Source organism: Echiichthys vipera, assembly GCF_963691815.1.
Source record: "Echiichthys vipera genome assembly, chromosome: 22".
In the NCBI taxonomy this organism is placed as follows: Eukaryota; Metazoa; Chordata; class Actinopteri; order Perciformes; family Trachinidae; genus Echiichthys; species Echiichthys vipera.
This window is the reverse complement of record NC_139847.1, coordinates 9,420,815-9,443,987: the sequence shown is the minus strand read 5'-3', so window position 1 is coordinate 9,443,987 and position 23,173 is coordinate 9,420,815. Positions and strand designations below refer to the sequence as shown.

At 41.1% G+C, this 23,173-nt stretch overlaps 2 protein-coding genes across 2 annotated transcripts; one reads left to right on the top strand and one right to left on the bottom strand.

Annotated features, from left to right (window-relative positions):
• The first annotated feature begins 552 nt into the window (after window positions 1-552).
• On the top strand, window positions 553-10,519 carry LOC310963953 (uncharacterized protein). The gene is made up of 8 exons (XM_083936910.1): window positions 553-626; window positions 2,973-3,059; window positions 3,145-3,195; window positions 3,324-3,530; window positions 5,176-5,382; window positions 8,442-8,492; window positions 8,580-8,762; window positions 9,637-10,519. The coding sequence occupies exons 2-8, from the start codon at window positions 2,996-2,998 to the stop codon at window positions 9,813-9,815; spliced, it is 942 nt and encodes a 313-aa protein (XP_083793036.1). The 5' UTR covers window positions 553-626; window positions 2,973-2,995; the 3' UTR covers window positions 9,816-10,519.
• A 1,855-nt stretch (window positions 10,520-12,374) lies between these two features.
• On the bottom strand, window positions 12,375-21,210 carry pcolceb (procollagen C-endopeptidase enhancer b). Its single transcript, XM_083937514.1, has 9 exons — window positions 21,102-21,210; window positions 19,699-19,807; window positions 17,052-17,310; window positions 16,650-16,774; window positions 15,022-15,158; window positions 14,197-14,912; window positions 14,008-14,088; window positions 13,727-13,897; window positions 12,375-12,758 (listed from the first exon to the last, which is right to left on the bottom strand). Exons 1-9 carry the CDS (start codon window positions 21,185-21,187, stop codon window positions 12,628-12,630), a joined length of 1,815 nt encoding a protein of 604 aa, XP_083793640.1. The 5' UTR covers window positions 21,188-21,210; the 3' UTR covers window positions 12,375-12,627.
• Window positions 21,211-23,173: the final 1,963 nt, after the last annotated feature.

Genomic DNA, 23,173 nt, shown 5'->3' with positions numbered 1-23,173 from the left:
ATTTAAAAATCACACAACATTAAGTACATTAAATGGAAACATTCTTTTAATGGAAAAGCAATACTTTTATTCTGTACCCCTCAAAACGCCCCGTTGGTGTATTATTATTATTCTTTTTTAAACATAGCTTTTAATAAAGAGTCTAAATTTTCAACCTTTAAGTACATTTTAATACTTTGATACTTATAATCAAGTTGGCACTACAAATAGTCCACTTATTTATACATTTTATATTAAGGTATCTTTTAAATTGTATTTTTATATTCCTGCTTTGATGTGTCTGTGTGTAATGCTGCTGTTACACTGCAGTTTCCCAGCTCTGGATCAATAAAGTGAGATTCTCAATCTTTTAATTCAATTAAATTTAATTCAGATTTTACTCTAAATACTTCATAACTACTTTCTGTACCTTTACTTAAGTAATATTTTGAATGCAGGACTTTCACAATGTGACATGTGTCTAACTTTAATTCAGTAAAGCATCTATGAGCTGACAGCTGACCGCGTGCACGCAGCTCCGGGCATGCGCGCTCCCGGGATGTGGAGGTTTGGCATCTCACGAGCTCGCGAGGCGCGGCGGTTAGAATCCCAACAGACAGAAAGGAGGTAAACTGGCTGAATTTAAGGTAAGGGACCGATAACAAAGCGACAAAAATGACTTTTCACGCATTAAACTACACATGTCACAACTCGTGCGGTCGTATTTGCAATTTGAACACATTACCAGACACCAGAAGTTGACTTTTAATGTCGCTGTGTTTACGGGGCGGGGCGGAGGACAATTAGCTTAAAAATAAAAGGCGAGGCTGTCGTTTAAAGTCGCTTTTTCTGCTTCGAAAATGAGTTTATTTAGTAGTTTATGTGCCAAAGTTTCATCCGTGAGTGTTGCTTTTGAAACTGAAGGGAAAAGTGCACAATTGACCCGCCTGTTATCACACAACGTTACAACTTTATATAAAGTTAACTATTAGTTATACTCATTTAAAGTTGGGCTAAAGCAGTCCATGTTTCAGCTTCACATGTTAATTCCCTGTGAACTTAACTTACCTTGTGATTGTATGTCATTGCTATTGTGCACAGGTTGTTTCCTGTTCATGGGTAGGGTTTTGGACAAACTGGCTGTTGGGAATGCAGTCAGACATCTTTGCTGATAGTAATAGGTTGTTATTCTTCTTCACTAAAGCAGGCTACTGTCTTTAAAGCATTTCCCGTCACTGCATCCCCTGTAACCATGTGTTCAGTCTGTGCTGGACGCCCCTAATTAGGAATATCATGCAGCCTAAATTGAATTAAGGCTCAATGAACTTACCTGTCCAAAGTTTAATCACTCTATGAGCAGCCACATGCATGTACCAGGTGTTTGTACATCATCCCCCCCCCCCCCCCCCCCGTCCTTAAAAAACTAATTATGTCTTCAACATGTGTTTAACAAAAATTACAATTCAAATTCATGACATTTACATGAATAATTTCCCTAAAGTTCTCAAAGGGAAACTCCACTGAATTCACGTCTATTTCAGCACACTAGTGTTGTCCTTTTATAAAGGTAGAAGTGCCGTCAGTCATGGCTGCTATGACAAGTCAAAGACACCAAGAGCACCCATCAAGGAGGGTAAAAAGGAGAAGTCACCGCATCATATTGCGTCATATAATTGGGGTACAACACAAGTAGTGACATCTGGTCTGCAAGACCCAGAAACACTGACCAATCAGAGCCAACTGGGGGAGGGGGGGTAGGAACTTAAAGAGAACCATGTGTCCAGTCTGTGCTGGACGCCCCTAATTAGGAATATCATGCAGCCTAAATTGAATTAAGGCTCAATGAACTTGCCTATCCTGTCCAAAGTTTAATCACTCTAATGAGCTGCCACATGCATGTACCAGGTGTTTGTGCATCATCCCCCGTCCTTAAAAAACTAACTATGTCTTCAACATGTGTTTAATAAAAATTACAATTCAAATTCATGACATTTACATGAATAATTTCCCTAAAATGCTCAAAGGGAAACTCCACTTAATTCACGTCTAATTCAGCACACTAGTGTTGTATTATTGTGTTGTGTGGCTCTGGAGGGAGCTGTCGAAAAATGTAAACAAACAAACAAGCAAACAAACCCGGGTGATGTCACTGTGATGTCATCAGGGTTGTCTCCCTTGGGCTTAAGAGTTCAGCCTCTAATTAAATTTGAGCTGGTTTTGCACGTTTTGTACCAATAACCATGAAATATTTGGTGGTTTTGGACAAGTGAGCACGGTGAAATGTTGAAATGCGTCAAACTCCGAGGTTGTACAAGACATTAAATCAACTAAAAAAGTGATTGGAATATATGCCACGATGAGCAAAATATACAGGATAGTAAACATGGGTATAAGAAGATGTCACTTGTGACTCTGGGAAATTGTAATATGCGTTTGTCACTATTTTTGGACGGTTAATTAAAATGAATTGATGATAAAAAATAGTTGTTAGTTGCAGTTTTAAATGTTAAGATGTCCTTCGAAGGTAACACTGTACCGGATCTTTATCATACACTGTTATTGCACAATCACAGGTTTATTTGTATTGGAGTGAGTGCAGCTTTTTTCATTATTGATTACTCTCTGATAATAAAGTAACCTAATCATAAAATGCCAATATTAAACTTTCCAAAAGTAAATGCCAATCAATAGCACATTTCTGCTTGAACAATAAGTCAAACAATTCAATTATCTAAATAGTTGCTGATTATTTTGTATCAATTGAGTTATTGATGAATAAACTATTCATTGCTGTGTGTTGTATTTGAAGAAGAAGGTGGTGAAAGAGTGATTGGGTGTGTGCATTCTTACAACCAGTTTTTTTCTCCTGATAAAGATCATTTTGAGTTTAAAAAAACGTCACTGTCAGCTTTCAGCGTGCTGATGTTTTTGTTTTAACAACCTAAACAACTTTGGTCAACACTTCTGTCTGTGATCCTAATCTTCCTCTGTAGGTTAAAGTCTATCATTACCGATAATGTCGAGCAGCGGGCTTATTCAAAACATCCGCAGCCCCCCTCAACCCCCGACACCGATACTAGGTGAGATCAACTGCATCATCCCCATCCCTGTTACAGGTTGAAATGAGGCTGTCTGTGTATCTAAATACATTCTTTCTTCTTGCAGCATGTTCAAAGCTGATTTTATGTGTCATGCCCATTGCTCAGATTTCAATTGGTGAGTCAGCGATTCCCGTTTACAGACATTTAATTGAAATGTTATATTTTAAAAGTTGGAATTTTCCTGCTCTCATGGATAAAATAAAAATGGGACTGACCTCCCGCCGTCGCCCATGTGTCCAACAGGCGCGGTACATCTGGATGACTGTCCGCGGGAGCACTACATCCCCATCTATTTGATAGTGGTGGGAGTCTTTGGCCTGTTGCTGGCGGTGCTCTCCTGCCTGCCCTGCGCCAAAAAGCCTGAAGACGGCACCTCCAACCCGCTTACTCGAATCTGCACGACCTGGAACTCATTGACTTCTTTCTTTCTCTTCTGCTGGTTTATTGCTGGTGAGTTTGAACAACCGTAGACTGATGAATGAGCTCACAGGAGGAAGGCACGACCAAAGATAGTGCAGGTGACATCCAGGCTATCTGACATGATACCATGGCCAAGGAAAATACTTGTTTCTGATTGTGTATATGGATACCTCAAACCACCTTTCTAAATGTGTAATAATGAGGGATGAAAATATGAATTACTTCTCATAACAATATGACAAAACTACAGTCTGCACAATGATTAAACGGTTAATAAACAGCTCTAAATAAAATTTAAAAAAACATTATAACCTTTATGAAGGTAGGATTTATTGCAGACCTTGTTTATTAGACAAACATTAGTTTTAGCTCAGTGGAACTAATAAACACTGCATGAAACTGCAGGTAACCATAGCAACTTAGATATCAGGCCATTAGTTGTGATTTACTGTAAGTCTTCCCAGTGAGATTACTCACTACAAGGCGTCTTAAAGTAAAAATAACTAAATAATGGACTCGGTTGAGGAAATATCATTCTTTGCTTGTCCATTATTTTGTTATATGCAGGCGATATCTCTTACACCCTCCTCCCATCTGGAGGTTCAGCAGACGGCAATTTGCCTCAACATACTGTAGTAACATGTATGGGCCACTAGATGTCCATGTTACATCTACCAAAGATCCCCTTCCCTTTTTTTTTTAAATTGACACAGCTGCACACAAAACCCCTTTGGGTGTACATGTTAAATTCATCTAAAAAAGTCTCAGTGAGACGGTGGAAAGGAAAGATGTACAGCCTGTTACCCTCCAGCCCTTTAAAGGTCCCATATTGTAAATAGTGAGATTTCCATGTCTTTTATTATAAAACTGGTCAGGGTGCTGCTCAATCCACAGAGAAATGCACACAGCCCGTATTCAGAAACTATGCTTCTAAATGAGCCGCCAGGACTTCTGTACGTTTGTCAGATGTGTGATGTCACATCTGTACTTTATAAAGGTATAAGTGCCGTCACAGTCATGGCTGCTATGGCGGTTCAAAGACACCAAGAGCGTCCATCAAGGAGGGTAAAAAGGAGAAGTCACCGCATCATATTGCGTCATATAATTGGGGTACAACACGTGCAGTAAAATCTGACCTGCAAGACCCAGAAACACTGACCAATCAGAGCAGACTGGGGGGGGGGGGGGGGGGGGGGGTTTAAAGAGACAGGTGCTAAAACGGAGCGTTTTGCATGCAGGGTGACTACAGATATATTCAGACCGTATGAGAAAAATAACGTGTTTTCTGAACATTAGAGCATGTAAATATGTCCTAGTAGAAACCCAAAATACAAGCATGAACCTGAAAATGAGCCAAATATGAGACCTACCATAAACATCACAGTTTAAATAACCACAATTCCACTCATTGGCATTGTAGGGGCACCCTGATGGCACTATCTCTCTTCCCCCTTAATTTCCTGTCATCTCTCATAAAAAGAAAGAAACTTACTTAAATAAATGACACAAAGCAAAACAGTTTCATCTGTTGAAAAAGACCAAAAGTGGTCACATTATTATTGATCAAATAAAATCATTAGGGCGTAGAGTGCAGAGTGCCCCCTCTCTTCAAAGAAAACGTATGTAAATGTATATACACACTGTATTTATTCTCTTTCTATTCTTTTTTGTCTAGGTAATGTGTGGATATACTCTATTTATGAGCCAAACTATAACAAGAACACAACAAGTCTGGATCCTTACTGCGACAAGACACTCTACCTGTTTGCCTTCTGGACCACCACGTTGGTCTACATCCTCCTGGGTCTGTTCCTAGTGGGCGGCTGCTGTGTCCTCGTCTGCTTCTTCCTGTGCGGCCGAGCTGACCCCGATGACGACATCTAGAGACAAACAGGAGATGAGAGGCATCTCAAGAGGCTGTTAATGTTTAAGGTTCATACATTGCAACACAAGATGTCTTATAAAACTTATCATGTTGCAGTTGCACTTCTAGTCTCACAGTCTTTGTTTCGGCAGCCTCAGTTAAACATGCGTAGCTCCAAGATGCTGTAGATACAAACACTGATTCAATGCTGAGCCCTTTTTTCTTTTTTTTTACCTCCTGCAGAAGCTGCAGTGTATTCTGTTTCTGCTGTCACTTCCTGTCCCAAAAGATGAAATTATGTATGAGATGTATTGTTTACATGTTGAGCCAGGAGTTGGGCTTAAAGTAGACACAGAGCACAGGATACTAGGATGAAATGTCTGTTCTTTATGAGTTAATTTAGCCTTCATTGTTACTTTCTTTGTACCTTAATGCTCATGTTTGTTAAGTTGTGTCAGGAACTCTATGGAAGAGTACATGGCCAAGTTTAACCAATCATATTCCACATCTTTCCCTATCATGCACTTTAATAGACAGGGGCTTCTTTTTACGACATAAGCTAATATAAAATACTTAATGATATCTAGTGCAGTGGTTTGTTTGAAGAGGAATCAACATGTTTGATTTAATCACAACACTAAACTTTAGTTTAACTGCTGTAAGTTATATACTAACTATTAAGATTACATACAGTGTATCAACCATGATACAATCAAAGATATGTTGTATTTTGTCACCTGAAGAATCAGTTCAAACAGAAAGAAACATGTAAATGTGTTTATATGGGAACTCTGATAAAACAGGAAGTGAATTTCTGCTAAGCACTTCGATCTGAGCTCAGGTTGTTGAAAACCATTTGTTCGACCTCAAGACACGCTGCACCTCACGTAGAACGCTCGTCTTACTAAGATGAAGAGAAACGAGAAGAAGAAGCTCTTTTATAACTGTTCTCGCCATGTGATCGACTGGGGGGGGGGGGGGGGGGGAATCATGACAAAGTTATAATTCTCTGGCATTGCAACGTCCAGCTAAGACAGGTTAAAGCTGCTGATGTCAAAACCTCCGAGCAGTCGATTCCACTCAGTAGATGAGTTCAAAAGGCAGCTGAAAACACTCGGGGACTTCTACAACCAGACACTATAGTTTCTAAGATGTACTGCCAAAAATAAAGAAATATTGCTATTCTAATCTTATCTCTCCCCAGCTATTAATTTGGACTTTTTGACACATTTCACACACAGTTCCTTCCTCAGACTTGCTTGTGATTTACCTCCCCTCACTGTCCTCACCCACCTGCTCACCTGCTCCTCATTCCCCCTTAATTCATTAATTAGCAGTGGTGGAATGTAACCAAGTGCATGTATTACAAGTATTTTACCTTTTTCTCCAGTGGAAACCACGTATCTCCAGATGTGATGATCTTGAATGTTCCCCTATATTTCTTAAGATCAATGTTCAAAAACCTTCTCAGATCACCCTGCATTGTCATAACACTGAAAAAAGCTTCTTCTTTTTTTTAGAGATACGTGGTTCTCACTATATTATGATCTTAGAGAGTGAGAGTACAGCGTGATGCACCGCTGTGGATAAAACTACCTAACAGTATATTAAAGAGTTCAAATGAACACAGCCTAGCACTAAAATGCAGCATACACATTAATGCAGCAGTGATATTAATCCAAAAACATCAGATATAATAGTAAAACACAGAAAGTGAACATTTTACTGCACAATTAATACTTTTACTTTCATTTTGCTGATCATACCTTTACTTACGTAAGGTTTTGAATGCAGGTATTTTACTTGTATTGGAGTATTTTCACAGTGGTGTTAATACTTTTACTGCAGTAAAGGACCTGAATCATTTTTCCACCACTTCTAATTAGTCACCCAGGCCGGTTTTCCCTCAGAATTTGCCACATCTACTGTGGAGCACAACCTTAGCCCCTCTTGCTTTCGCCTGCTGGATTGTTCTTGTTGACTTTGCACTGATTGATCTGCATGTTGAAAGATGCCAGAGTAAACTTATTCTTATCTCCAACTGCTGTGTCTTGAGTGTTGCAATTGCGCAGTTAGATCTGGATCCAGTGGCCTATAACAGAGACAAGAAAGCTATATCTATCTTGGGATAATTGTCCTGTAGACAAAGAAGAACGTTGTATATGTTGTCATACAAGCAACAAGTGTTAAAAGTTGAGCTTTTTAATTTCCCTTTATATATACTTTCATGGACAAAGGTGGGATTTACAAGGAAATGGAAAGTTGAAATCTGTTGAAGTAGCCTTTCTACTTTACCTAAAAAAGTTGTAGGACAAAGATTCATCAGTAAAAACACGATATATGTGTAATCTATGAAAACTATTTAAGAGAAATGACTCACTGGAGATTGCTATACGACCGTCTCGTTACTGGTCATAATGGAAAGTGAAAATAAGCGTTGAGAAAAAACGAAACCAGGAAGTTAGGATCTGCACACATGACACATGAACTCTTTTTATACCAAGTGAACTGTCTATAACCTCCAGATGTCACAGCCATACCGGGTTTCCCCTGGAGTCGTCAGGTAGGAGCTACTCTCACACACGGGATAGGGATCTGATTAAGTTTTAGCTGACTTTACTGCCTTTTTCTTTAAACTTTAATATTAGTTTTGGTGTATTTCTTTCATGTATTTTCAGCCGAAAATACTATTTAAAACCATCTCTCTTGTTTTTTTTTTGTTTTTTTGTTTTTTTAATTATTCTTGCTGATACTGTTCTTGCAGCTAAAAGAAGTAAAAGTATACGACAGATCGTATATACTGTATGTTTTCATCACTATAGTTTGAATGAAAAGCACCTTCTGGCACTTTTGACTGTAGACTTCTGATGTGTGTGTCTCTTCCTTTAGATCATCTGAAACTTAGATTTATCATAACACACAATGTCAGAGAGGGAAGAAGTTCAACGCTTCCACAGCTCACCTAAACCTCCGGCAGCAATATTAGGTGAGGCAGTGATGTGGAATAGTCGTGCACACTTGTGTTCATAATAAATTAACCTCACCGCATATGTAAAATACTGTGAGTCTTCCATCAGTATGTGCCCAGGTGATCATGGGCATCATGCCCCTTGCTCAGCTTGTAGTAGGTAAGTGAATCAAAAACAACTTTAAAACGACAAACCATGATCATTAATAGCTGAGGCAGGTGAAGTGATACACCTTGTGTCCTACAGGGGCAGTGTACCAATCTGACTGCCCGAGGCAGCCCTACATCCCCATCTATCTGATGGTGATGGGGGTCGTCTCCCTGCTGCTGACCGTGCTCTCCGTCCTGCCCTGCTGTGCTGGCTTTGGGAATAAAAGCAAGGCCTGGAGCTGCTTTGTCTCCCTCTTCTTCTTCTGCTGGTTCATCACTGGTGAGCTAAAACACTGGAGCACGATCAATGCACTAACACAGGCAGTTAAAGTCCTAATCCGTAAGATTTTAGATAGCGTGTTTTCCAGCGGCCTCTTTGGCGGAGATATGTCACCGCAGGCGAGCCTGTTCTTTCAGAGCCCTCTATCTTGTCATGTTCATGGTTTTGTAAACTTTACTGACACACATTCACCCCTCTACTTCCAGTCCGTCCCCTATATGTTACCCTCTTAAATCCATACACACACACACACACACACATTCCTATTAAACTCCTGCCCTTACTACAAGCCTGACTAAAGTTGAAGTTTCCGATTTCCAACCGACCAACCGCTGTCAGCGACGTCACTAACAAAAATCACTCTTTGATAGATAGTAACTTAAAAGACAATTAAATAGATGAAAATCTTACGGATTATAACTTTAAAGCTGTAAAGGTGTTGATTGGAGGTTTTTAGCGTCTTGTAGCTCATTGTTTTAGTGTTATGGCCTTTTATTTCATTATGCCTCTTAAGCAAACTATGGGTTTGGTCAACGTCCGTATTTCATACAGTCTGTGCTTTCAGCTCGTTATTTCGGTTTTATGATCTGCAACTTTAAAAGTTCATGCTCTCGTCAGCGTCATTTGGAGACAGAAGGTGGCTGTCTCTTCAGGCTTTGATGAAGCCACTGTCCGCTTCCTGCACATTAGCCGACAGCACGGTCAGCGACCAGCTGGTGAACACTGGGGAGCGTTTATCTAAAGTACTGGAGGTTTCCCTTCCCTCTCACTGGTGGAGACCAAAACAGAGCTGAAAAAGGGAGACTGTATATGAACTCACATTCATCAGGTGGCCCACACTTGGTTTACATCTGTTTGGCTTCTTTTTCTTTAGGTAATGTGTGGATTTACTCCATCTATGAACCCAACTACAATCAGACGATGTCCAGCACGGATAACTACTGCAACAAGACCCTCTACCTGTTTGCCTTCTGGACCACCAACCTGTCCTACATCCTGTTAGGAATCACCCTTTTCTCTGGCTGCTGCATGTGCCTTCTGTGTGGAGGATGACAAGACCAGCCAACACACAACTACCGTGGTTGGAAGACGCAATGACAGTAAACATGAGAATGTTTGTCATCAGATTTTTGGGGGGATCAAAGGATCAGCATCACACGGTTTATTGAAATGCATCACAGAAATATTATAATATACATTTAAAGTAACACTTCATACTGTATCACAACCGTATTTTATCATGTAGTAAACTTGTGGCTTTTTGTGAAAAGTTACAAGAAAACCTTTCAGACAAAATACTATGTGTACCCTAGAAGCTTATTTTTTGCGTGAAATGTAATATTACTATGCCTAAATAAAACATTTAGTAGTATAGAGTATTTATTACTTTATATACTGCTGGATGGCTTAACCTATAATAATACAGACTTATAGTTGATTTACTTTTGTATGATTAATCTAAATTGACTGTCAAATAAACATAGTGGGTCACAATATTTGCCTCTAAAATGTAGTGAAGTAGCATACAATTGTACTGAAGTACTTCCACGACTTCTGACCAGAGGTAAGAGATGTAACCTTACCCATAATCGACAAATTAGAATGAAATATACGTGAAGAGACAGTTCAGGACAGGAAATGGTCAGACAGAGAGCAGGAACTGTTCCTGCCTATTAAAGGGAAGGCTTTCATTGCCACTGTGTGCGCAAGATTGCTGGATAAATAGATATTGCATCTTGCAGTTGCTCGTGGAGGAATTGTTGGGTCTCTGTAAATCATGGAGTTATAATATAATTTATTAACCATAACTGGTGTAGGTTTGGAAGGAAACAACGGACAGACAATTAAACAGGAAGAAGAGAAACAAAGGGAACTGGGAAGATATATGCATTTATTTATCACAACAGAGCATTCTAATGAGTTCTCTGAAGGAAACATAAAATGATTGAATCAATGACGAGACTGTGGTTTACTGATGCGTGGCAGTCAAATGCAACACTCAACCCAACTGCTCAAGGATACTTTTTATAAACTGTGAGAAAAAAAGATTCATAAAGGAAGAAATTAATGGAAATTTACAGTAAAAAAAACACAAAATGAGAAACTCTCAGAATTGTGTCACATGGGGTAACAATGGGAGGATCTCAGACCAGAGTGCTGGTAAAAACTGCTGAAGTGGAGAAAAAAAAGATAAAATGGTTAATGACAGCGCTTCATTATCTGCCTGACACCACTGTAATTTAGAAGGAACTGTAATAAAGGATCAAGAAGCAAAACAGGAAGTGGAGAAACAACAGACATGCACCGCACATGAGCTATATAATCTTTGACCTACAGATGTCACGATTCAGGAACACTTATTAACACGTCTGAAAGTCTTTCACTTTCCCTTCAGGGAGTTACAGCCCACAGAAAGACAAAAAAACATATCTGCTTATTCTATCACCTATTTGACCTCAATTACTGATCATTTTTTAGCATGCATAAAAAAAAAATGTCTACGATGTGTTTGTAAGTTTACATTTCTGCTGGAGACATTTTTCCTGTCAAAACTATTCACTTTGAGCTTTTTAAATTCTTGCTGGTTTATCACCGTAGAGCTCAAGAACTGGAGCAACAGACTGACCCATGCAGTAAAAAAAAAAAAGAGTAAATCTCTCAAAAAGCTCCCAATAATGCTCTACAATAATATCAAGACGCCACTAGATGTCCCCCTAACGCCTCAACATGAAGACACAAACATAAACTTTTGTGAACACGGTCATTCCTGAACTTTATTGGTGAGTGACTCCGTAAAAAAAAAGCTGTAAGAAGAAATTACATTAAAAAAATAGATAATAACAAGCTGTGAGACCATATTCTAAAATACTGTTTGGTTCTAAGTGTCGATTGCTGAGGGGGGAAATGATTTTAATGATTTTAGCATTACATTTTAAAAGGAAATTGTCAGCACATTTAATTCATGATGTCTAATTATTTCTGCATGCTAACCTTTCCTAAAACAGTCTTTTTTTTTCATTATCTGTTTTTTTTACGATTATATGTGTGCAAATAAAAAAATAGCATAAACTACAGCCTGAAAGAATATGTGTCCCCCTATAACTTTTGCTAGGAAAGAAGATAACTTTCAATATTTACTAAAAATAATAGATAGGATCTGAAATATGAGCAAAATCAAACACTTGTTGGTAGGAAATTTATATGTCATTTCAGAGAGGGGATACATTATGTAGCAGACCAAAGATGTCACAAAATACAAGAATATGTACCCCCGTGTCACTTTGATTAAACTTCTCATTATTTACCAGCTTTATTATTTATGATCCGAAGAAACCTGAAAATGAGACACTTGATGGTCGGACATCATCTGTGCATTTTAGAGAGGGGACATGTTTTGTGGCAGCCCAAAAAAAACCCAGAACATTTAGCCTGAAAGAAAATGTAAGTTGGATTGAAGTAAACCTACACAAAGATCACAATGGTTGGTGGATTTAATGACAATAAAATAGAAATACATACCTGTGTTTTCATGTGTATCTGATATTCTTTTTACCTGGACCATGCCATACTTAATAGATAATACCAGGAAAGAGGTATGAAACTCACTCCGAGCACCAGAATTACAAAGTTTATTGATGTGCATCTTTTATGACAGAAATATTATAATTTACATACAAAATACAAAATATAATACTTAATGTTGTATGTTTATTCTTTCAAAATAACTTCTCACGGCAGTATTGCATTATGTAAAAAAAATTTGGTTTGGATATTACTCATAATATTTTCACTCTTTATGTTACGTTACATGTTTTCAGAGAGATAGTCAGCGCTGTCCATCTGATTGGCGGGCTGGGCTGTGGTGTCAGCACGCTTTGCCCGATAGGTTGGCCAGTGCTTTGGCGTGGATGGGTTTATAGAGGAGAGTGAAGCTGGAGGGGCTGAGGAGGCCGTTGCCCTGAGCGTCAAGTTTTCCCATCAACACGTAGTTCCGGCCTGAACAAGAGAAAAAATGTATCCGAAAGAGTAAAACACTAAATCTTGCTCACCAATACCAGAAGACCTTGTGGGTTAAATGCTCATCATGTAATAGTCATCATTTAAAATAACAATTACTTCCAAAAAGAAACAAACATCACATATTCAGTTTGTAATTAGACCCTTCACTATATTATTTTATTTCCTACATTACGTCCTTAAATGATTGGGATATATTTAGAAGAAGAAGAAGAATTCCTTTATTAGTCCCGCGAATGGGGAAATTCAATTTTCCCTATTTCACTTCTATTTTTCATTTTACACACACACAGGCCTGAAATACAAACTCATGCACAGACAGGACCTATATACATGCAACCAATGGAGAGATGTTAGAGCGAGGGGGCTGCCGAGGTGCTGCCTTGCTCAACAGCACCTCGGCAGTGCCCAGGAGATGAACTGGCACCTCTCCAGCCACCAGTCCACACTCCGTTCATGGTCTACACAGGGACTCGAACCAGCAACCCTCCAGTTCCCAGCCCAGTCACCTATGGACTGAGCTACTACCCCCCATATTGGTTAAATAAATAATAACGTCATCTGCATATAATGAAAGTTCCATATACTTATATTCTTACCTTGAGCTACTATAATTTGTAACCATCACCATTTTCCAATGGATTTTGCATTTAAAGTTCAGAAATTAAACATTAAACCTGACTGATTTCTAAATTTTGCAAGAATTAATGGAATACATTTTAAAGAACATTTAGCTGAGATATTGCATAGTATGAAGCACAGTGTTTGCTTTTTATTTTACCTTCTTTATGAATTGGAGGATTCCCTGCAGAATCCCAAGTAGTTGTGTAATGTCTGTAGCAGTTTCCTGCAAGTTTCCTAATTCTGACTTGACAGTTGATGCTGGGAATCGATACTCAATACGTTTAAATGATACCAAGCCATAGTAAATGCATCTAGTACTGTACCTTTGAGTAGTCCGGGACATTTCTTGCAGGTGGAGGTCAGTGTGACCGACTTGATGGGCCCAGATTTAGTGATGTTCAATCTTCCTGCCTTATAGGCCTTGATTAGGGACACCTCAACGGTTGCTGAGCCCCTCGGACCAGTGGTCAAAGATGTAACCTTACCCGTAATCACTGTAAGAGAGTAAAATAAAAATGCAGAGAAAGAGATAGAGGTTTCATGGTATGCTTGTGTTGTTGGGACACAGTTTTTGAAGACTAGAGGGGCAGTTGATGTGGCTCACCAAAGTCATGAGGGCAGAAGCTAGATTGGAGAGTTCCTGTCCTCTTACAGGCTTGTGTACACAGCGGGTTCAGCGATAAAGCTGAAGAAAATACACAACAACGAACACATGATAAGCACAAGCATTTTCTCCTTGATACAAAATGCATACGTGAAAGCAAAGTGCAGCAAATCAATTACTTCCACTCACGTGTCTTGCTCACGAAAGGCTTCTTCGTCACGGTCTTGCTAACTCCAGGTTTGGGCGTAGCTTTAGGCTTAATCTTGGGTTTGGCTGTTGGTTTGACTCCGCTCTTTGAGGTCGGTTTTATTGGTTTGACACGCGGTTTTAAGGTGGGTTTGGTCTTCAATGCAGGCTTACGTGTTGGTTTTACCTTGATGCTTGGTTTGAGCATTGGCTTAATAATCTTAGGTTTGGGCGTTGGTTTAGTTCCAGGTTTTGGTGTGGGCTTTTTCACAGGTGGTTTTGGTGCGGGCTTTTTCACGGGTGGTTTAGGTGTGGGCTTTTTCACGGGTGGTTTAGGTATGAGCTTTTTCACAGGTGGTTTAGGTGTGGGTTTAGCTGGTTTGGGTTTAGCCGTGGGCTTAACTACAGGCTTTACAATAGGTTTGCGCGGTGGAGGTTTCAGCGGTTTCCTCACCAGTGTTTTTTTGGTTGGTTTTGGGGTGGTTTTAGGCTGGGGGCTCGGTCTAGGTTTGGGGGATGGTCTGGTGGGTTTGCTTGGCTTCACGAACGTTCTTTGTGGCGTTGAGGTCGTCTCAGGTCGATGTATGAAGTCTCCCCCGGTGGTAGGTGTCCGAGACCCGCGGGGCACACTGGAGTAGAAGGCCATGAAGCCATCTGAGGTCACGCTGAGGTCGGAGACGAACTGGACAAGAAGCTCGTTACCATTTGTCACTATTATTCTATGTAAAGGTCGGAGAAAATAGAGAGAAAAAGAGGGAAACAGATGAGTGGAAGTGCAGCTTTTAGTGTTTGCCAGTTTTAGCACCCATTTCTGATCAGTAATCTCACCCTGGTGAGCTGTCTCCGCAGAATTTCCCAATCCGCCGCGAGTTATCCCTCTCTCCCCCGTTAAACAACGCCACATAGTCGTAGCGACAGTATGTGTCGGGCTCCAAGTCCAGCTTTATAAACTTCACCTCGATCACCTGGGGAAGAGGTGGCAATGAACACACTAAAACATGCCAGCACAAACTATGAAATTCATGAATCCAGCACAGTGCGGACATACAGTAGGTAGCGTTGGTGGAGGAGAAGGGCCAGACTTCTGAAATACAGAAGGGCATTTACTCTCTCCCTAGCTCTCACTTCCTTGCCTCTTTCCTTACGTTCAATCTCTTGGCACACATGAACACACCTTCAGGCACTCAATGAAGTCTTTCATTTGAACTTCGTCACAAGTCACACTCCCAAACACGCGTAAACACACATGTATACTACATCAGGGAACTGAGCTTGAACATTTCCTTGTGACCGGACCCCTTCACTACTCATTTCTCCTGCATCAACTATCCTTATTTAACACACCTATCTCCTCAATTTTTGTGTCAGGAAATCAAAAGTCAAATGAAAGCACAATGGTTTTACACGTTTTCTAAGTGTCTAGTGTGAAATTCTCAGACTTCACAACAAACATCTGTCTGCTAAAACACTTTGATTACCAGCTGCGCAAGTTGGCGCAAGATCTGGTTAAGCCGTGCGCGCGCTGTGTAGCTCGCTTGTTGTCTGTCCAGTGAAACACTACACACACAAAAGCAGAATATTGAAACATCAACATATTTTTCTGCATATGTTGTTTTTATTTGGGAGCCTTTGCAACAAACTTCTTTCTACTTAAAACACTTTGGATACCAGCTGCGCACGTTGGCGCAGGATGGTTAAGCTGTAAGCGCAGTATCTCCTTCTGTTGTCTGTCGAATGAAACGCTGCACAGAAGGTTCGGACACAATTCAGAGACGGTTCAGAATGAGTTACATGCAATGTTTGTTGGGGAAAACATGTTGCTTCTGGTAATTTGATGTTAACAGATGTGTTGTCATTCTGAAAGTGCTTTTTTTTTCAGAGACTGTATATTTTTCTTTCCGGTTTTAGTACTGCCGACTTACTTTCTCCCCTGTTTACAACATTCAAAACTTTGAGAACCCATCATGCTGTTGAGTTTGTATTCCACTTGAAACGTGGAAGCTAGCTAGCTGAGAAAAACTAGCTAGCTAGCCTACCAAAGTAGATAAAAGACGTTCGCTCATTTACAACATTCAGAATTTGTGAGGACTCGCTGTCATGCTGTTAGTTTTGTATTCCACTCAGAAAGTGGAAGCTAACTAGCCTAGCTACTTAGCCTACCTTGCTTACATAAGCGCTCATTCCCGCTAGACATTACTTTTCACCAAGTGATCATTTTGCCGCTAATAAATAAGACTTAAATTTCTTCTCTATGAGTAATTTGAACTAAGTAAGTACACAAGTCAAAACAAACACCAGTGATTCATAGATTTAAATTTCAGATAGACATTAGCAGAGGATGTTGAGGACTAATTTAAATTCATTTATTTATTTCAATTTATATTGAAACTCTGAGATGTCGTTTTAGGTTCACGACTAGAAGACAAGAAATACAACGTGCAATATGATTGGCTTACATTGCTTGGTTCTACGGAGATGTGCCAGGAGCAGCTGATGCCTGCTGGGTAATTCGAGTTGGGCCAGTTAGGCGTTTTGACAGAGCCCTGCGATTTGGTCAGACGCCCTCCACAGAACTGGTTCTCTGTGGGAATAGAAACAGAGGAAATGCTAATACTCCACACAAAAAACATATATGCTGCAAACTGATTTGTATCTGCAAAATATTATAGTTTTAGGGGGATTAATAGCTTTCATAAACCTGACAGATGAGTAATCTGATAATTCCAGAGAGGATTTCGGACCATAAGCATCTCACCAAAATCGAGTTAAACAACAAAAAGAGCACCAGTCAACTGCATAGCTTTATTTTCAGTAGTTTGGTCCTTCTGCTCTGTGTTTCTGTGATTACATGTCCACACCTTCCACATGCGGCTTCCCAGCGCTAAAGGAAGCGAGAAAGCCTCTTCCTCCGGTGCCGTCGTCTGACACCATGTCTAACATCATAGTGTTGGAGGTGGCGATGAGGGCGCCGGGCCGGAACGTGCCACAGAAACGACCCAGCTTCTGCACCAAGCGGGTGTGACCGTTGTAGACGTCCAGGTAGTCGTAGCGACAGGTGGGGTCAGCCTCCAGGTCGAAGAGGCGGAAAGACAGCATGACCACGTGGCCCTCTGGGACCTGGAGGGGGTGACAGGTGATGCTTTGAGGAAAGACTGCTAGAATCTATTTAAAATATTGTTTTGGCAATTTAAACCTCATGTTATGTAAAGTATTATGAGTCAATATTTTAAGTTTCAAAGGTTTTCATCAAAACCAACCTCAATGAAGTGTCAGATTTTTGGTTTTTAGACTTTTAGACTAACTCACAAAGCAGCAGAACTCTAGTGAATATCTCACAGTTTCACAGTATGTCAGCATTTTGGGGTGAAATATGTGTAAAACAATGCACAAAACATGTAGAATATATTTAATGTGGTGTTATGGTGCAGCCACATAACACACAGTCATGAATTTAGAAAAAGACTGCTTCACCAGGACCTATTTCCCAACATTAACAGCTTTTGTTTGTGTTGAATAATTGATTTAAAGTCCAAGTTTGTTAATCAATCTGTTAATTTATCAATCAGATTATGTAAGTAACCAAATACAAGTTTAGTAGATTATGATCTATTATAAAGGGCTAGAAAGGTGTTGTTGTTGTCAAGCTTGTGACCTTGCTGCAGATCATCGGCTTAATTAGTTGAAGTGAAAACAGGGTGGTGTGTATCATTAGGTCCTCTAAGCAGTAAGTGACAGGGCTTTATCAGGTTGTGGGAGAAGGGGTGAAACTGTTCTGCAGTGAATCACTTTCTGTTAAAGTTGCTGCACTCATGAGTGTACCTGTGGCCAACGATAAAAGGTGATGGTCTGGAGTTACAGATGAATCTTGAATTAATATTTTGTTTGAGATATTTGATACTCTTTGAGAGCTTCGTAGTAGTCTAGCTCACCCTACGTTTACCTGAGCAGATGGTACGTTCCAGGTTTTAAAAAGACCAGGCACTGATTTACAGCAGAAGAGTTGTTTGCATCCTACTATGAAGCCGCAGGGGAAAATGGATTTATAAGTAAAATATAACTGAACATCAATTATCTTTTTAGTCACTGACCACATTTCTATACGTTGAGGAACAAAAGAGAGTTAAAGAGCCCCAAAAGTCCCTCCAGCTCTTTAACACTGGGGGCATGAATGAGAAAAAAGAGCACCTTAAAGCGACACTGTATTCTTAAAAGACAAAACGAGACATTAATTCTCTTTACAAATGAAAAGTTGAACTCATTAGCAATAAAACGCAACCTTGCTCAGTTCATTACACTCAGGAGTTTTGGTGCTACGGCCTTTTGTGGTCTGGTTCGTCCTGCAGCTAATGGTGGCTAATGCTAGCAAACATCTGACACCCCTGTGAATAACATTATCAACTTAGTTTGCTGACTGTATGAATGTATTCTTCTTGTGCTTCTATTAAACATCTTCATCCATTATCCTGTGACTGCACACCGACACAGGTGTTCATTTATTTCAGCTCATGAATTGAAGGTAATCTTTAGAAGCAGACATCTGCTTTTGAGTTCAAAATCTGTAACCAAGGAGACATGATGGCATGTGTTCTGGTTTCTATTTGTAGCTCGGGTAGTATTGACCAGTTATTTCTCTTGCATAGAGTACGCGTTGAGTGCAAAAGAAGCATCATGCAATCTCTGAACCCCTCAACTATTGTCAGATAGCTTTTTATTAGCCTTTTAAATTATGTATCTGCATCCAAATCCATGCATATGTTTTATAGATATCAGCTGAAATGTCACCCGGACCTAAAACGCCTACAACAAGTCAATTTGGACTGTAAACAATGACCAGTGCACAAAAGACGTCTTGGCCTGCTGGCTACGCCCGATTCCCAGAAATGTCTGCCCCAGAGGCTAAAGCCTAACCTTAACCCGTTTACACATAGCTGAGTATTTACAGAAACAAACACCCCCCCCGAACCCGCCAATCAGAATCCTCAGACTCAACAATAACAATGAATGACACAAGTGACTTCCTGTTCCTTCCAAAAAGGGTAAACATGACTAGTATGTAACATAACAGGCCGTACACTAAGGGACGCACACGTGCCGCTGATGTATTTTTTTGTTGCGTAACGGGACGTTCAGGAACCTAAAACTCCTGTTTCCCCCACAACACACGCAAATGTGAAAACGTGGTTGTTGTTTTTTTGACAAATCTCCAATTTGGCCGGCGTTTTCAGTAAATGATCGTTTACTGTGATAAAACCTCCTTTTTGGTGTAAATGAAAGGACAAACCGCGTGAAAATACAGGCGTGTTTGCGTTTCACCTACGTGTAATAGGGTCTAAATAATCACCAGGGTTATAGGCGATCGGTTATAGGTTATGAGATTGGGTTGAAGGTGACCAGAGCTATAATTAATGAAAAACAAACTACAAACACATAAATAAGGATGATTAAAGGTGAATGTTGAGTGATGATGGATTCAGTGTAATGGTGTAGTGATTTAGAAGGACTCACAGTGATGTACCAGGTGCATTTGCTGTTGGGCTTGTAGGGAGTGGGGAATCCTTCACTGGCCACGATGCCTGAGTCTGTGACCAGGTGGCCTCCGCAGTGGAAGACGGGCCTGAAAAGAGTTTCACACAGCCACCATCAACTGCATTTACATGCTGCTCTGGAAGAAAACACAGCATTACTGGGAGTATCGAGGCAGAGCACACACTTTTTTTTACACACACGCTGAAAACCTCAGTGGCACAGTCTGTCTCTGTTCTCAGACTCCAGGGAGGTTCCCAATGCACTCCCCTGGTTTGCGTTTGCTCAAACCGAGCCAGGAAGACCGTCGATATACAGTATTTGAGCTTTCTCCTCACACTGACTGCGCCACAAGAAAGTTGACGTAACGTGTATTTAATTTTAGCACACAGGAACTTTTCACACATGCAATTGGGCATTCAGATAAACACAGATCAAAGCAAGGCGAGCCTCGAGTTTTAATTTCGCGGCAGACCCGTTAATTGTTGGCTGGTCTGTCATCTTGTCAGGTTGTTTCCTCTTTAAAATGGGCTGCATTCTATCATCAAACTAGACGCTGTGGCTTGTTTTTTAAGTTGGTTTCTTGGAGGAAAAAATGGCCAAAATAAATCATCAAGATATTTATAGTGTCTTTTCTTTTCTGTAATGCTCTTCAGGCATGTGGTGTGTGTCCGCTGTGGTACAATAAGGCCACATTTGGTCCCCCTAAAAAAAAAGAAATCCAGTGGCGGTGGAGTCCCTCCCTTCTGACCCTCTGGAGCTGAACAGCCCACAGGCATTTGTTTGTCTCTCATGTGCAATTTACACCCTGCATGTGTGTGTGTGTGTGTGTGTGTGTGTGTGTGTGTGTGTGTGTGTGTGTGTGTGTGTGTGTGTGTGTGTGTGTGTGTGTGTGTGTGTGTGTGTGTGTGTGTGTGTGTGTGTGTGTGTGTTTGTGGAAGAAGCTATAACAGTGCACATATCAGGTTCAACAAGCATCTTTAAAAATGATAATTCAACATTTACTGAGTGGATTTAGAGGATTTGGCTTTGACAAAAACATCAGGCGTGAGGGCAAGCTACTGTACAGATGCCCAGTTAAATCACTGCATCAATTACAGCGAGCTGTCATTTTGTGTGTTTACGGGAACCACGTCTTCCTAACACTGCGACCTTCTAATTCTACTGCGCTTTCTGTAATCATACGACCAGGGGAGGAAAAAACACAGTAGTTAATCTAGACAGATTTCGGCTCAAAAAACACAGCGTGCCACATGTGCACATGCACCCAGTAGGCAAGAAAACGGATGCACAAGAGGGACATTGATAACCAAAGAGTTCACTCTCTCTCTCTCACTCCCACACACACACACACACACCTGAAGACGTCAAATCCCTCAGCTTACCTGGTGAAGTTGTTCTGGCTCTGAGCCTCGGTCCATCCCAGCGTCAGAATGACAAGAAGGCACACAGTCCACACCCTGCCCTCCATCCTGCTGTCCTCCGAGGTTAGGGAAAGACGGGAGAGGAGAAGGAGAGGAAGGAGGGAGGAGCGGAGCGGAGGCGTGGAGAGATGCAAAAAAAAAAGTTCAAAGGGTGGGAGGGGAGAGAGGAAGAGGAGGGAAGCGATAGGTGGTGAGGAGGGAAGGAGAAGAAAGGGAAAAGGTGAATGAGTGTAATATTGAGAGGACAGAAGGCTGATTGAATGCGGGTTAACAGGGAAAACGTGAATTATACTGACTCATGGCCAATGCCAATGTGTACAGTTCAGAGTACAGTGTGCTTGTTATGTTCCCGCTCTGTGTTGTTGTTTAACATTAATGGAATATATGGAAATGTATGTTTCTGCAGGTGTGTGTGCGCTGATGGACAGAGTACCACTGTTGAGTGTGTGTGTGTGTGTGTGTGTATAATGACCTATTCACTGCACCACCAGCTAGTAGCAAGGCCTCTGTGTCTGGATGTCGGCCTGCTGGTTGGTTGGTTGGTTGGTTTGTTGGTTGGTCCACCGCTTCGGTCCAGACAGAAATATCCCAACAACCTCTGGATGGTCAGTCTAAAAATGTGTTCAGTCGTGGTCCCCAGAGGATGAATCGTACCGTTCAGACAAAAACGCAAAATCCAAAACATTTCTGTGATTCCTGGTCTTTTTGAACCTCATTCATAAACGTACATACGGAGGAACTGGAGGGAAATAACACAACAGGAATACTTTTACAGAAATGGTCGATACGTCCGTTGCTAGCTAACGGCTAACGCACAGTGGATACAATGTTTGGGGCAAATAAACACAAACTGTCCAGTGGTCAAGTTACAGAAGCCCTTAAAGGTCATACATACATTTTATTTCCTCGGTTTTCCAGTGATAACAAGATATTTTTCTTCGCTTTCTTGTGATAACAGCTAATAGCCGCTGAATGCAGGGAGAACGGTTGGAGGACACGACTCTTCCCAGTGGAGGTGGGCACAAGGGGCTTTGTGAAGAAGAAGAAGAAGAAGAATTACTTTATTTATCCCGCACGGGGAAATTGTATTTTTCACTCTTATTGTTATACATGTTACACACACAGGCCCGAAATACACACATGCACAAACAGGACCTATACATGCAATTAAGGAGAGATGTTAGAGCGAGGGGGCTGACAGTGACCAGCGCCCCGAGCAGTTGGGGGTTAGGTGCCTTGCTCAACAGCACCTCGGCAGTGCCCAGGAGATGAACTGGCACCTCTCCAGCCACCAGTCCACGCTCCATACATGGTCCACACAGGGACTTGAACCAGCGACCCTACGGTTCCCAGCCAAGTCACCTATGGACTAAGCTACTGCCGCCCGGGAGACTCAACAACTCGCCTTCTGAAAGATCTAGGGCTGAGGGGTAAGGGGCTACACAAAACCACCAAAGAGCTGGCCACGGAGGCAGAGAAGGCAAGCTTCTGGCTTTGGCTGAGGAGGCGGGTCAAGGTGTGGGGAGTGAGCAACTCCTGAGGAAAGCTAGCTGCGGGGGGTGACTGGGAGACGTCCCTGTTCACTGCCCCGCCACCAGGAGATGTTCTGGGTTAAGGGGCGAAACATCGGTGAATGGTGGTCCCCAGCTGATGACCCCGCAGCTAGCGTAAAGGGCACCGGTGGAGGTGCGGCAGGCCTAGAGCCTGGCAGGTGAAAACACCTACCTGTTCAAACAATATGAATGAAACGTGACAGGCCTGAGATTTCCATCACACCTGACATGTCATGCCTCGTAGCTGGTCCACTATGTAGTCAGGCTCTTTTAGATCGCTCCTCTGATAAAGCTGAAGCCTTACTAACCGTCCTCTTAGATGACGCACACTAATGTGAACATTATCTCTAATAAAAAGGCATAAAGCTGTTTCAGCCTGTCAGGCCTTGATTGAAGAGATATGTGATGGTCAACATTCTCTGACATTGCTACACTGAATGATGTTTTTGTGTAGACTTTCTTTGCTTTCTGTCTGAACAA

Coding starts and splice junctions, on each gene's coding strand:
- LOC310963953 (XM_083936910.1), top strand. CDS start 2,996: ATGTCGAGCAGCGGGCTTATTCAAAACATCCGCAGCCCCCCTCAACCC. Junction 5,383..8,441: donor TGACCCCGATGACGACATCT/AGAGACAAACAG, acceptor GTCTTCCATCAG/TATGTGCCCAGGTGATCATG. Junction 8,493..8,579: donor CCTTGCTCAGCTTGTAGTAG/GTAAGTGAATCA, acceptor TGTGTCCTACAG/GGGCAGTGTACCAATCTGAC.
- pcolceb (XM_083937514.1), bottom strand. CDS start 21,187: ATGGAGGGCAGGGTGTGGACTGTGTGCCTTCTTGTCATTCTGACGCTG. Junction 19,808..21,101: donor AGCCAGAACAACTTCACCAG/GTAAGCTGAGGG, acceptor AACTCTTTTCAG/GCCCGTCTTCCACTGCGGAG. Junction 15,159..16,649: donor TCTCCGTAGAACCAAGCAAT/GTAAGCCAATCA, acceptor CCTCTTCCCCAG/GTGATCGAGGTGAAGTTTAT.